We start from the raw sequence: 15,997 nt of genomic DNA, 5'->3' as shown, positions 1-15,997 counted from the left end.
TTTGATTTAAAATTATTTTATGAGACGACATTTGTGATTTCACTATTGTAGAAATGTACAGGTGAAGAATTTTAATTGTATCAAATTTTATAGTCATTATTTTTTAATCCACTGCTTATGTACTATCAAATCAAATACAGCCATTATGGCAATATTAATGGTGCATTCTTTTGCCCTACCAAGAAATTTTTATTTCATACTGCCAACTTACATCAGATTACATTAGTCCATGCTGTTGCTTACATTTTTGGGGTCTTGATTATGTAAAATGTGGACTCCTGACAAGTAAAAGTATGTGCAGTAAATGCAACTGTGTTCTTGACCAATAAATATTCTAATTTTGTGACATTTTCTATGATGTAAAAACTTAACATAATGCAGCCCTCCCCAAATTGTACTGTCATTACACAAATTAAGATGATAAGTTGATAAAACTAAAGAGAAATATCATGCGTTCTGGTGTGTTTTCAATAAGCAGCATTAATCTAAGGTGTAATTGTCACTGGGTAAGAGATTCCTAAAAGGTGCAATCTAAAAAAAAAATATAATTTACATGACACAAAAGAAACAAACCTTTTTAAAACAATATGATAGATTATTCTATGTGAAATTTAATATGTGTGTTTATGAATATCAGTATGTTTGCTTCCTGTGGTTACTACCAGTTAGTGAAGAATAATAATGGCAATAAAAAAATGACCAAGTAGAGCTTCATGGTAAAAGATCTGTGAATATGATTAAGGTTAGAAAACGTTTGAATTTTAGAATGGTGATCTAAAATGGAGTCTCAGACTAACATAAACTTTTAAAACACTGTAATGCTAATGCCCTGGTCTTGGGAACCTAATCCTGCCAGTAAGTGTTATATCATGATGCTGACAGATGGCACTAGTGTATGGATTATATAGCAGATGACGGACATTTTTGTGAGAATAACAGATATAGATATATTTCTTCAAGTATCAAATCCTAAAAATGCAAAGTATCCAAGTCTATAACACTCAAGTGTGGCATTTAGGTTAAGTCATAGCTATGAATATTAAATTGGCTTGTGCAGATTACATTGCATTTTAGTAATTTCAATTGACACGTAAGAATGTAAAATGTTTTTACTCATGTTTCGTAGCAAAGAAGTCAGCACCATAGGGTTCAAGACGTACACCTGGCCTATTTCCAAGAGACAATTTTTTTTTTTGGCTTAGTCATTGGCTGAAATTTTACTCTACGTATATGTAGCACTACCATGTAATTATCAGTTAGAAGAATTGGAAAGGTCCATTCTTCATACAAGATGATACACATGCAGCTTCAGTTCTGCCGTACTGGCATCTGTGCAATTTGGAAAGGCAAGATGCTAGATTATTATGCAAATTATATCCATTTTTGGTTGAACTACTTATATTCAGACATGATACTACTCTTCCTTACAAGAGTACTTATTATTTTTATGGTTTATTTTATTTCAGACAAATGGCTCTGTTGTTGATGACCTTGGTAATGAAATAAAAGTTGAAGAGGAGCCCTCTTCAATTACAAGTTCGTCCCCTCGTGGTCTGGTGGTACGCAAACTGCCAGGCATAACACCCCTCAGGTCAGCTACTGTTCGCGCAAACTACGTCTACACCCCAACAATCTCTTCACCCCATCAGCAGCATCATACACTAAATAGACTGGTCCTCACCAATGGGAAATTATCATAGTTTGTTTCTCCAAAACAATCTCTTCATTTTTAATGTTCTTGTTCAGTAATTTTTTGAATTACTTTTCTTTCATCCAAAAAAAGTAAAAATGATAAAAAAATACCAAAAAAAGAAAAAATGTGACAAATATTTGTGTGATGCTGAGTGATGCGATTAAGTAGAATTTGTGTCTGAACACAAGGCCAAGAGAGAGTAAGGATGGATAATCATTGTACATTTGAGTCGGTGATCAGTATATATTTGATGTTTGTGTATACTTATTGTGAGTGGAGAGTACTTGTGTGTTTGAGGAGGGGATTGGAAAAGGTGGCTGACCTGGTGCGCATATTTTTCATTTATTTTATGTACATGTACGATTGCAAAGTCAAATATTTTCTTATTTTGAATGTGCGTCATCGGGCAGCGTTCCGACTCTAGCCCGGCCTCTATGTATAGTACATTTCATGAGAATTGGTAAAAATAGCTGTGTCAATTGGAGGAATGCTCCTACCTGGACGGTGCTTTGTTAGTTCACTTTCTAATATTGCATTTCTAATTTTTTTCTTCTAATAGAAAAGTATTTAATGTCCTTTTATAAATTAATTAGTTACTTCCTCATAGTGCAAATTGTGACCTAGTATTCCATATTGTCTGTACCTTCACTTTGAAGTTGATGTATATAAATTGTGATAATAATAACCATAGGTTGTAAGCAGGAGGCAGGTATTGTCCTCCTAGTGAGGTTTAATAATAATTAAAACAAAAAGGGTGCGACATGTCATTATGGCAAGCCTCAGCTGATGAAAGCTTTGTTGTTATGGGACAGGACCCAAACAAGGTCAGTCTCACAACAGAAAACATTGTCTGAGTCCTGTGATAATTTAAATAACTGAGACCAGGCAAACTCAAGTACCTGAGAGAGTGTAATACTATGATAGCAGGAGTCGAGGTCTTGTGTGTCCACATGTTTTACTTAGGTTGGCAGATTTATATTTTGTAGAACAGGTTATTTAATTTTATCTTACTTAAATAAGGATGACCAGAAGTATGTTGGTCTTGTGCTAAGTACTCTGTTAAAACTTCATTCTCTTTTCTTAAGACTGTTCTTTTACCTGTATGTAGACTTTTTACTCTGTGGCCACAGAAGATCAGCTCCTAGTCTGCTCTGAAAGTTCCCTCCCTAAAGAGATAAATAATAAGGGAGCCAAGTTCAGTAGGTAAGTCTCTTCTTTTAAAACTGCTATATTCAGGGACTGCAGTGGTTGGTATCAGCTCTCACTATGATGCATATTTAGTGAAGAATTCTTGGTATGAATCATTGTTTTTATTTCTTTATTCTCAGTGCTTTAACTTCGTCAAGTACTGTGTGCAATGGTATATGATAGGGATTTCTTCAGTATTAACTATTGTTTACAGTCTTTGATGTTGTTAACTTTTTATTTTTTATTTATTTTATTTTATTTTTTTTTTGCTTATTACATACATGACTTATTTCTTACTAGAGTCCTGGATATCTATGCAGACTCAAAACCCTTCATGAACTACTAGTCGTTTGTTTTTCCTTGTCATTCTTGGATGTACAAGATGTAAATTGTAAGAACTGAAGATTGGATCTCCATTACTGAGTAATACGCATTAAATTGTAACCTAGAAGTATTCATTAGAAATGCTATAACAGGAAATTTCTTCCTAAATATAAGCAGTGCAAAGTTAGCTTTTTTATACTTTTGTATGTTGAACTTTGTACATAAAACTTCATTATTTTCATTTCTGCTACTAATCGTACTCTCTTATTAAGAGTACACAGAGTTGAACCAGCAGAAACACTGGCCTGGAAAATATCTTGGCTGTAAATATTGTATTATTCATAGATTTTTTTGTATGAATATGTAATTAAAAACAAAAATACGAATGTGCTTTTAATTTCAGCCGTTCATCCACTGGTTTCCTTTATATTGTAACTAAATAAAACTGCAATATGTATATGACTGGATTTGCATACTGTCACAACCAGGTTGAGGAACTGGTAAAGACTTGTCATAGGGATTGTTAATAGGCCTCCTAAATGCAAGTTTATAAGTGATTGTTGGGTTATTGTGACAAATTTCTAGCTTTCAGGGCAAATATGATTGAACTGTAATCACATACAAGGCCCCTAAAAATGATTCAACCCTAGTTATCTTATCAAAACCTAATTGCTAAGGTAAAGCAACCTCTAAATAACCTCTTGTCCAAGCAAGAACGACTTATTCTAACAAGCCTTGGTGAAGATCCCTCTGCTAGTACAGTTCATGTGAAAAATAAGTCAAGTCAAGGTTTAGAACAATGTTACACCTTGCTGAAAGCCAAAATTAAAAAGAAACTTGAATGGAAGCTATTCTATACAATTTGCCTAATAAAATAGCCACTATAAAAGACAAAACACCAAAAATAAACTTTTGTGTTATCATGCTTAAACTTGGTTGTGTCTTAACTATTGTAAAACAAGATCACTTCATATATGTCTCCCTCAGTTTCTAAACTCAAAAAATCTGAAACTAACCTTGCCAAAATTTCTGGATTTGAGAGGAAGACAGATTTTATAAGCAGCTGCCTCTTAATTTCCTTAGTCAGTCTTGCATCTTTTTATCACCATATTTACTGCATCAATTAAGTCTATAACAACTCTTCCTGGCAGAGAAAGGGGAAACTTGGAAAGGACTGCAAGAAACAAATTAATATAACATCATAACCTAGACATCAAAGCTGTGAACTGTAAACAACCAGGGAAGTCTCTGGTAAACAGACATACATATCTTTTATACAGAGCAAGGTACAAAGAAACACAGCAAAATTATAAAACTTATAAGGACAGCAGAGGCAGCACTGTAGAGTAATGCATGGACAACTACAAAGGGGCAAAGTCTATAAATTTGTTACAAAATATAAAGGCCTTGGGCTTAATATCAGGTTGTAGTTAACCCTTTAACGCCAATTGGACGTATTAAACGTCGACATAAATTGTCGGGTGCCGATTGGACGTATGGTACGTCGATAAAATTTTTTTTTTTAAATTCGCTGAAAAATACTTATAGGCCTACCAGGAGAAAACTTTTGAATCGCGCGCCTTGGGGGATGCTGGGAGCTCACGGATCAAGGCGTTGTTTTGTTTACAATCGTTACGCAGGAGCGCAAGCGCGAATTTCTTTCTTATTGCACTAAAAAGTATCAGTGACATCTCCGAAATTATTTCGTCACTTTGACATAATTTTTGCACCATTTTAAATTAGCCGTTACATGGAGTATTATATATGAAAATGTGTACAATTTCACGTAGAATACAACTAAAAAATACTCATGATTGTAGCTTTTATCAGTTTTGTAATATTTTCATATAAATAACACTGTGCCAAAATTTCAACCTTCGGTCATCTTTGGCTCTACCGAAATGGTCGAAAAACGCAATTGTAAGCTAAAACTCTTATATTCTAGTAATATTCAATCATTTACCTTCATTTTGCAACAAATTGGAAGTCTCTAGCACAATATTTCAATTTATGGTGAATTTATGAAAAAAAAACACTTTCCTTACGTCCGCGCGGTAACTCTTCCGAAAAAATCATAAATTTTTTCGTGCGATTGTCGTAATGTTTGCACCATTTTAAATTAGCTGTTACATAAAGTTTTATATATGGAAATGTGCGCAATTTCATGCACAATACAACTAAAAACAACCCATGGTTGTAGCTTCTATCAGTTTTGAAATATTTTCATATAAATAACAATGTGCCAAAATTTCAACCTTCGGTCAACTTTGACTCTACCGAAATGGTCGAAAAACGCAATTGTAAGCTAAAACTCCTATATTCCAGTAATATTCAGTCATTTACCTTCATTTTGCAACAAATTGGAAGTCTCTAGCACAATATTTCGATTTATGGTGAATTTATGAAAAAAAAACACTTTCCTTACGTCCGCGCGGTAACTCTTCCGAAAAAAATAAGAAATTTTTTAGTCCGATTGTCGTAATGTTTGCACCATTTTAAATTAGCCGTTACATAAAGTTTTATATATGAAAATGTTCGCAATTTCATGTAGAATACAACTAAAAATAATTGAAGGTTGTAGCTTTTATCATTTTTTAAATATTTGCATATAAATCACGATAAATAGAAAAAAAACCACGTTCGGTCAAGTTTGACTCTACCGAAATGGTCAAAAAACGCAATTTTAAGCTAAAACTCTTACAGTCTAGTAATATTCAGTCATTTATCTTCATTTAAAAACAAATTCGAAGTCTCTAGCACAATATTTAGATTTATGGTGAATTAAAAAAAAAAAAAAAAAAAAAAAAAAACTTCCTCCCTCCGGCGCGCGGATTCTCCGCCGCAAATCTCCGAAATGCGTACGTTGCATTCTCGTAATATTTGCTCAGTTTCATATTAGGCGTTTCATAGAGTTTTATATATGAAAATGTGCGCAATTTCATGTAGAATACAACAAAAAATAATTGAAGGTTGTAACTTTTCTCACTTTTGAAATATTTGCATATAGAAAAATATATAAAAAATTAGACTTTCGGTCAACTTTAACTCCTCCGAAATGGTCGAAAACTGCAATTGTAAGCTAAAACTCTTACAGTATAGCAATATCCAATCATTTATCTTCATTTTGAAACAAATTGGAAGTCTCTAGAACAATATTCAGATTTATGGTGAATTTTTGAAAAAAACATTTTTTTACGTACGTCCGCGCGTTACGAACTCATGCATATTTTGTGATAATATTTTCTCTGTGTTGCTTTGATCGTTTTACAATGTTATATACTAAAATGATCGCAATTTAGTGTACAATACAACGAAAAAAATTAACTCGTTAGCTTTAACCGTTTTGCTCACAGTGCGATTTGAATACAATAATATATGAAATTATTTTCGCACTATAATATATCGCATATTTATACGAGATAATGATATTTCTTTCATTTCTGATGGTTGCATACTAAACTTCAGGCAATGACAAAACAAGGAGCCAAAAATGAACTCTTAATCTTGAAAACTAAGCGTGCTGTGACTTTTTGAAAAAAATATTTTTTCCGCTTCGGCGCTCACTCCGAGACCCCCTCGGCATACGGGAGACGATTTTTATTATGCCCCTTCGGCGTTAAAGGGTTAAATGGCCCAACTGAGCTTTCCTTCACAACCATACATTCTAAAGTTCTCTCAGTTTATATAGTACAGTGGACATTAAAAGCCAAGACATTAATGGATAGGGTGCATTATTCTCTTGCTGCACCATCATATGCAACACCTGCATTAATGTCCTACGAGATAATTATATGCAATGTATTGCAAAAATGCATGTATAACATCACAAAAATCTTTCAAAAGGCAAATATAAATTCATTAATTACATAATTGAATTACAATGCTAATTAAATAAATTAAGTATATCTTAGTTTTACCAGCCCACTGAGCTGATTAACAGCTCTCCTAGGGCTGGCCCAAAGGATTAGATATTTTTGTGTGGCTAAGAGCCAATTGGTCACTAATCAACGGGACCTACAGCTTATTGTGGGATCCGAACCATATTATATCGAGAAATGTATTTCTATCACCAGAAGTAGATTTCACGTTGGCCAAGCCGAGAATCGCACTTCGGACCACCGGATTGGCAGCCGAGCGCAAAAACCACTCGTCCAACGAGAAACTGCTAATTAAATAAACAAGTATCAATTCTATGGCAATAAATTTATAATATACAGGTCACAGACCCCTCATACGTACAGCCCGGTATCTAAAAGTAACAATCAAAGCCTTTACTTAAATATTTACAATACAAACTAGTCGAAGTTGATATCAAATTTCAGTTCTAAAAGTTAAATTTATTTACTAAAAGTTCTTCAACATAAATAAATTAATTAATAAGTTTAACTACCCTAAAATATATTGGGATAGAGTTGATTAATTAAAAGCTGAAAGTTAAAAAACAGTTGTTTGCTTCCATACAAAATCAGCACATCTGCAAAATCATGAACAAAGGACCGAGGATCTCTTGACCACAATATGGGCATTACATGACTGATGGGTTTGTTGTATAAAAATGATTAATTCACACCTACAACTTGAGGTTATTTAACTTACTGCAAATTTCATGGCATATTATTTAAAATCATTACAAGTTGTTTCCCAACAGGAAAACCTGAAGGCACTGAATATCAAAAAAAACATTTTTCAAAAAGTAGAAAAATTGCCTTGGTAGAGTTGAATATTTATGCAGAAAAGAATAATAATAATGTAGCAAGCTCTACAATTGAAGCTAAAGCTACGGGCAAAAGAACGTTGCCTACAACAGTCATGTTGTCACCCTTCCTATATGATGTGACTGTTCAGAGTTTATGCTGAATTACCAAGATGAAAAGGTAGGGCTGGCCATGATGTTGAGTAAAATCCATTCTAAGCCCGAGGACAAAACTGCTACACCAATCATCTCTTAAATCACATCAAGAACTTTGAATGACCCTCTTGGGGTCAATGCCTCTACTTTTGCCAAGATGTCAAGCACTGGACAAGCAACTACCAATAACAGCCAGACACCAATGGTGAAAACATCACCATGACTGTGAGGGCACTGGCATGGAACTAACAATCACAACCCAAAACTGATGCTCAAAAACCTGCTCAGGCTTGGGAGTCTGCTGTAAGCAGCAATGGGTGGACATGATGTCTAAGAAGCCAAAAGTGGATGAGTGAGTACTTACCACCAACTATTTATGGGTGGACATGATGCCTCAGAAGCCAACAGTGGTTGACTGAGTACTTGCCACTGGTTATTTACATCCATGTTGAATACACAACTGCAGGTTGTGCATTCCTGATAACAGTTGATACACCACAAAGAAATCTGGGTAGTAAAATATGGTTACAGACCTGGAACTTTGCAGCATGAAACTTTAACACTGCTGATTTGACAGTGGCACCAACTAACAGGAAGTTATAAAAAACGCTTGCAATAACATCCTGTTCATATCATCTGAGCACCACGAGGAATCAGACAAAAAATCTCTGAAAATATTTTTATCTTTCACTTAAATAGTGTATTTATACAATTAAAATAATAAAAATATCTTTTGTAACTCATTAATACTTTATATATAGCATCCTTATTTTCTACAATAACACGTTAACATTTTGTACTTTAAGTCCTTATCTAAAGTATATACTATATTCATAACATAACAAACTTTTATAAAACTTACAATAGACAAAACAAATAAATATTTTCTTTTATTCATTAAACCTTGACTGGTTTTCCAATCTTAAATGTCATAGAGTTTAATTAAACTGTCATATTACATCTCCAGACTTTCTTAAGGCTCGCAAGAAAGACTTGTTCTTCAATTGGAACTCAAAATTGGAGCAAGTTATAAAAGTAGGCCCTTTGAGGGGGAAATGACCTAAAGGAATAGATAAATAGTGACAGTAGAAGGCAATGCACCTCGGGCTGAAAGGCTGCTGCTAAGTACTTTTAGCACTGTACTGTCTACAATGTGCCTTGCAAGTGGTACTCCTCCACAAGTCCTGAACTCTGGTAATCTGCCAAATTATCATCCATGGTTAAATTTGTGACTGAGTCTTGTCTACCCATTCTGGGTTCCAAAATCCTTCTGGAGTATTCGTGACTGGATTGTGTTTGCTACGATGTCGAGAACACTTGTTTATTAGCATCTGTGGAGAGGAAATAAAAAAAATTCACTAATATTCCAGTATTTGGAAAAGTAGTTCATGTAAAATGAGCATACATACACTCGTCATATAATAATAATAATAGAATTTCCTATCCACAGCAATTCCTGACTTGCTTGCTTTACCTGCATTTTCATTTAGAAACCCTCATTACTGTACCTTTTTCTTAACTGGATCCAAATCTTCATCTTCATACCAATTTTTACATTCCCGACAACCCCAACCTTCAAGTTGCTTACGTTCTATCTTCTTTCGTACGACTGGTCCCTGATATGCATAACCAGGTTCAATGTCTTGATCAGGGGGGGCATCAAAGCTGAAACACAGGTTGAGTACACTTACACAGTTCTCATTACTAAATACTTTCACAAAAATTAAACTTCTAAGCTCTTATTAGCATTCCTTTTGGTAATACAGAGCTTAGAAGTTAACATATATCTAAGTGAATAAATGTCAGAACTAGTCTTGAGCCAGAGAATGGAGATTAAAAGTGGTAAAAACAGATTAAAAACACATAATCAATGTTAAAGCTCCTATTTACCTGTCGACAAACACTCGTGGGGGCTTTTTCCGCTTCGCACTCTTGGGAGATTCATCTATTGAGTGAGCTCTAATCCGCTTGGCATTCTTGTTTATGTCCGATTTTGCTGTTTCTTTTGATGGGATGTGCTCACTACAGGCTTTCCTGAGCTTTTTCTTAGGGGATGGTGCCTTTACTTTGCTATTCACATTACCTTGTACTGGACTCTCATTTACCTGATCCAGAAGTTCATCCAATCCAACCATTTCCTTGTCCTTGCTTGCATCTTGTTCTGCTTCCCTTTCTTTCTTTAAGGGACTCAATTTATTGGGACTTTGTTTCTGCCATTTCAAAGGGCTCTTCTTAGGAGACTTCTTAAGGACTTTGGCAGGTGAACTATGGCCTGATTCTTTAAGCTTGAGTGACAATTTTGTTGGCGATTTCAATTTAGGTTTCTTCTGAAAGGCAGCAAGGTAAAATTATCATTCAGAAAGATTTCAAAGCCAATATGGCTAATCTAAAACTTCCTACATGTACTGTTAAGCAAATATATGACAAAAACTTACGTCCATAGGAGAATACATAACAGGCAAAGAACCTGACAAAAACCTACCTCCTTCACATCACTTTGAGTTTTTTCAGGGGAAGAATCAGATTGGAACTCCCTTTTCTGTCTTCTCAATAAATCTTCCCTTTCCTTGGTCTTCAATGAAGCCTCACAGGCTGCCTTCAGCTCATCATCAAAAGACATTTTTGGGACACCTCCTACAAGGGCCAAAGAGAAATGGGCATGACATTCCCAGAACATATCTTATAATTAACTACGAATTATGAAAGCCTCACATAATTAAATAGCAATTCAGTATGACAGGTTTGTAAAAAATAATTAGCTTTTGGTTATGAAAAAATGTTTTTCTAAATTGCATGGCAGTAAGACTAACCACTTTTTTCCTCAATAATTTAAGGGGCTTGTAGCTCATGAACTACATTTAAATCCATTTGTTGCTAAAGAAAAAAATTATGAACAAGTAAGTCTCTAAAAAATTAAAACTGCAAAACTAGGCATCAAATATCTTTATTTTGGACCCTGAAATAACATGAAGAAAAATGCACTCAATATGTTTCCAGGGGTTCAAGATCACTGAACATGGAGTTGTGTCCACTGTCTAGCCTCCTAAAGAGAGAATAGTAACCAAAAGGACAATTCATTTTACTCTCCATGAGACTCTAAATGGATTCATAGTCTTCTGAAAAAAGAATTATTAATACACCAAATAACCTACCTGATAACTTCACAACATCAGTCTTGGGCACTAGAGGCATCTCAAATATTCTTGCTTGTTTGTACTTCTTTCTTTTATTAGGATCTGGTGGTTCCACATTCATTTCATACAATCTTCCTTTATTTGTGGTACTGTCTGTCTGGTGCCTTCTTAAAGTATTTGAGTTTTCCTTAGCTTTACTGTCAGGTACAGTTGATAACGATCTTTTGATTGATCGTGTGCTTACCGCTGGCTTGACGTTATTTGGAGTTTTGAAACTAGGGGAGGCTGGTGTAAGCACCACATTATTTCCTTTGTCTTTCATGCTGGGTAACAACGAAGGTGATGTAAAGCTGACGTCACTTAAAGGAGGGGAAAGGCTATGAGTGAATTTTAAAGGAGAGTACCTGGGGGTTGAAGCCGCCTGACAAACTAAATTTTCTGACTTCAAATCTTCTGTATTAATTTGAAGCGTAGAGTGCATTTGTGATGTTTTTACCTCTGTGGGAATATTGGCATCTACTTGCTGCAGAGGTTCCTTAGGAGGGCTATCGAAAATTGGTGGTGTTGGCTTTCTGATGTTTAGAGGCTTCCTGGAAGCTTTCGGAGTTGTGTTACCTTGTTTCCCAAGAACAGGACTTAGCTGTGTCTTTAGATCACTTGCATTAACCAAACTTTTTTCTGGACTTCTACATTCACTTGATTCATTACTGCTCCTCACGTAATCAATGTCCTGACTAAAAATGGTTTGTGATTCAAAGAAATCAGTGTTTCCATACATAACTGTTTCTGGTACAAAAACAGTCTGAGTAGCCAGAGCTTTTCTCGCCTCTACGTTAACATGCAATTCATGCTCATCTAAAGATAAAGTTTCAGGTACTAGATATCATCGCTAACATCTGTTTCCACCTTTAGTTTCTTCCTCACCCTTCTAGGGGAGGACTTTGACAAGCACCTGTAGTTTGGGTCTCCTTTCTTCTGAGCCTTTGGAACAGGTTTACTGGGAATTGTTTCTCCCGAAGATAAAGAACTTTCCTGTTTTCTTGGTGAACCTTGACTTCCCAGTTCCTTCTTTACGTTGATCATTACAGTTACTTGTGACTCATCAAGAGATTCTGATGATGTAGTTTTTTCTTCATCAATAATAGCATTGTCAAGATTATCCTTGAACACCTGTTTTTTGCAACTCTGACAGACTTTGATCTCTTTTTGTTTGGATGCAAACTCAATGGCTTCATCTCGTTCTTTCTTTATATCTGGAAAATGAACCTTTGTATATACTGTAATGCAATGCCATAAATATATACATATATATATATATGATATATAGATATATATCTATATATATATATATATATATATATATATATATATATATATATATACATACTGCTGTAGTAATGAGAAAACCAACAGTAATCAAAATATGAAAAGATTACATCATGGACAGCAGTTTCTTCATAAGAATAAAAAACACTCTTATTTTTAAGCAAATGACCCACAATTTCCTACAGCAAAATCTCATCAGAGAATAACACAAGCTCTAAGAAAGAAGTTGGACTAAAGTGAATAATTAAAGGCACTATACTCATCAAAATGTTAAAAAAAAAAAAAAAAAAAAAGGAACTGGGTCTGGGCAGTGCAGCCCTAGGAGAGCTATTAATCAGCTCAGTGGTCTAGTAAAACTAAGATATACTTAACTTTGTCAAAGTGTTTATCAATAAGGATAGGTTCAGCTTTTAAGTAGTTACCAAATAAAACACAGATAGCAAATTGAGTATTCAACAAATGGCTAGTCTGTCCCCAGCAATACGCTTAAAACAGATAATATTTCAGGGAATAGAAAACAGTGCATGAAGGTCAAATGAGAAGATACTTTAACAATACTTGGACAAAGGAATCATCTCAAATATTGGGAACACAAGCCATCAACCCAGAAACCATGATATCGGCAAGGCAATCCTTATGTATGGATTGCATTTGTGTACAAAGAAATATACTTAGCAAAATTTGTGCAAATAATCTAAAGAATCCCATTTTCAGCAAAATTTTTGCAAATAATCTAAAGAATCCCATTTTCCAGCAAAATTTGTGTAAATAATCTAAAGAATCCCACTTACCACGGACAAGCAGGAAAAGTGTTTGACACACCATCAGGATGGCCCGTTCCTGCGAATCTTCGTCACTGGACAGGGCCTTATGCTGCTGGCCCTCTCTTCTGAAATGAGCCGACCAAAAATTTGTCACGTTCTCCCTTGTATCCATTATTGATGCTCGAGCTGTAACAAAAACATTCAGATTATAATACAACTTAAAACATTTGCTTATTAAAACCATACCTTAAATAGGTCCATCTGCAGAAATTGCTATAAAGACCCTCACAAAATCATGCGTATTATATATATCTGAGGGTCGCCCGACCAACGAACAGAATTTCATTATTCTTACTATTCATTGTTATCAAAACAGATCATACTCAGTTGGGAAGAAACGGCAACCTAGACTTGGGTTGGATGTATTGTGTAATTTTCAGTACCTGGACTATAATTATTTAGCTTCTCAACTTGCTTCCTGATACTCGACGATGCTACTGGTTCGCAGAATTACTCAATGTAAAGTAATAATACAATGTATGGGTAAGGAAATACAAATACATAGATGGTTTTTCGCGACAAAAATTGGTCAGAAATGTAAAAACACACGATACAAACTCATAATTAGTGATAGCCTATAGCTTATGTGCTAAACAAGAAAAGTAATTCATTATAGATTAGCAAATTAAATTGTATAGAATTGATTAGCATAAAAAAACTAATCCTTTAAATCTGAAAAGAGAAAAATATGTAAAGGCAGTCCGTGGTTAACGGCAGGGGTTCTGTTGCCGGCCGAGCACTAATAACAGAAAATCGTCTTTAACCAAAACATCACAATATAATCATGGTAATAAATGGCATTTACAACACCATAAGTGCAAATAAACTGTTTAAAAGCACCGTTAAGTTTACAAGGCCGAAGATCGCTTACCATCGCCGAAAATATAATAATGCCGTCGTTAGTTAAGCATCGTAAAACCGAAACTGTTAACCGAGGACAGCTATCCGAGCCGAACCTTAATAATCTCCTTCAACCTTTACAAGGGCTTATGCCAACATAGCACCCAAACAAATAAAGTGTACCCTAGGCCTAAAAACCCATTCATAGGCCTAGCTGCTAGTTCTAGTTCAAAGAGTAAAAACTGAAAGCACAGGCTATTTAAACTTAAGGAAAGACATTTCCAAACTGGGTAAGCCTAAGAAAAGGGTACAGTCTGCTTGGGCCTATGCAATCCTACATCACACCAGAACAAATAATTGCCTGGTCTAGGCCTAAAAACAAACCTATTCAAAGGCCTAGTCGTTACAGTCAGGGTAACCAGACGTCCTGTATTTGACGGGATTGTCCCGAATTTATGACATTTGTCCCGTGTCCTGTATTGACCCTTCCCGGGACGCCGTTTGTCCCGTATTTTCAATATCTAAAAAAAAGGTGCGTCAACATGAAGTTGCATGATTCATCAATCAGTGTTAAACATTCGCTTGTACCGACTGAGAGCACATGAGGGCAAGCCAGGCGTGTATCTGAATTTTTAAACATAACTTACATAAGGCAGCATGTCCGAGTCGAAAAAAAAAGCAATAAAAAAGTGAAGCGAGAATGTACTATTAGACAAGAGTGGCAAAATGACACTGATTTAAAGCAATGGCTCGTTATGGCAAGTCACTTTTGTTATCAATATCCTTCAAAGCTGCAAAATATGCTTGATTGCAATATTCTAATGCTTTGACACATGTAATGAACAGCTGTTTGTAACAAAATCTACAACGAATGCACAAAAATTTAGGTAGGTAATAATGAAAATCGAGACCGTTAGCACATTAAACCTTACCAGGTAGGCCTACAAAAATGCTATGCCTAGGTCTAAACTAATGTGTAGCCTAGGCCTAAAATAACCCATTCATAGACCTAGTCTAGTAATATTCTAGCCACAGGAATAAAACCCTTTAGCATATTTAAACTTACAGGAGGTGAGTCAGCGACTGGGTAGGCCTACCTACCTATGTCACGGCTATGCCCTACACAGGCCTAAGTGTTTAAAGGTGACGGTGACCGAAGAGACCTTCCCATAGGCCTAAGCTCGTAGGCCTGTGAGAGTACATGTCCTAACGGGCAGGAACTTGTCATAATACGACAAGCTTACGTATTTAGCCTAGCTCGTAGGCCTACCTAGCCTACATGTTCTAACGGGAAGGAACTTGTCATAATACGACAAGCTTACGTATTTAGCCTAGCTATGACATTCCAATTGATAATTCTTCATTAAAATGGTCCCAGACATTAATTAAATCAGTTAAAATAATAAATGTAAACGTAAAACATATATAAATTAATTTTTTTATTAATTTGATCAGACGAATCCAACTGCCATAAAGGCCTAAGCAACAGGTACAAGTTTATCCACGAATTAAACTGTTTCTCTCAATAGCCTACACTTCAATAAACTTGTGAAAACAAAGTAGCAGAATACTTACAAAGCTTTTCTGAAGTGGAAAAGTTATGCACAAATGCTGCGTCAATTTGAAAAATGCGAAAAATGAATAAGGCGCCGATTCCGACATTCGTAATCAAACGGCGCGCATCTTCTTCTTTTTCTGTTGTCGACTCATAAGTTTATTATTGTCATTTAAATATATTTCTAATTAGCTTTTACTGTTTTGATGATTATTTCATGTGTTTCTACTTGTTTTTTATCCTATCTATAATTTTCATTTTTAG

At 35.1% G+C, this 15,997-nt stretch overlaps 2 protein-coding genes across 7 annotated transcripts in view; one reads left to right on the top strand and one right to left on the bottom strand.

Annotated features, from left to right (window-relative positions):
- LOC135203765 (forkhead box protein K1-like) overlaps positions 1–3,591 on the top strand; it is a 41,339-nt gene extending 37,748 nt beyond the window's left edge. For all 6 annotated transcript variants that reach the window (XM_064233723.1, XM_064233722.1, XM_064233725.1 and 3 more), the window contains one exon: positions 1,467–3,591. In XM_064233723.1, the coding sequence (XP_064089793.1) occupies positions 1,467–1,700 (234 nt within the window). In that variant the 3' untranslated portion in view covers positions 1,701–3,591. The remainder of the gene's footprint in view (positions 1–1,466) is intronic.
- Positions 3,592–6,033: 2,442 nt separating this feature from the next.
- Positions 6,034–15,935, bottom strand: LOC135203766 (muscle M-line assembly protein unc-89-like). The gene is given in 8 exon segments (XM_064233727.1): positions 6,034–9,385; positions 9,563–9,719; positions 9,945–10,381; positions 10,537–10,688; positions 11,207–12,068; positions 12,071–12,441; positions 13,306–13,464; positions 15,754–15,935. Coding segments are annotated over 7 exon segments (2,235 nt in total). The 5' UTR covers positions 13,451–13,464; positions 15,754–15,935; the 3' UTR covers positions 6,034–9,274.
- Positions 15,936–15,997: the final 62 nt, after the last annotated feature.

This window comes from Macrobrachium nipponense, chromosome 36 (assembly GCF_015104395.2).
Source record: "Macrobrachium nipponense isolate FS-2020 chromosome 36, ASM1510439v2, whole genome shotgun sequence".
Classification (NCBI taxonomy): Eukaryota; Metazoa; Arthropoda; class Malacostraca; order Decapoda; family Palaemonidae; genus Macrobrachium; species Macrobrachium nipponense.
Note: the sequence above shows the minus strand (reverse complement) of the source record. Positions and strands in the feature narration are given on the sequence as shown.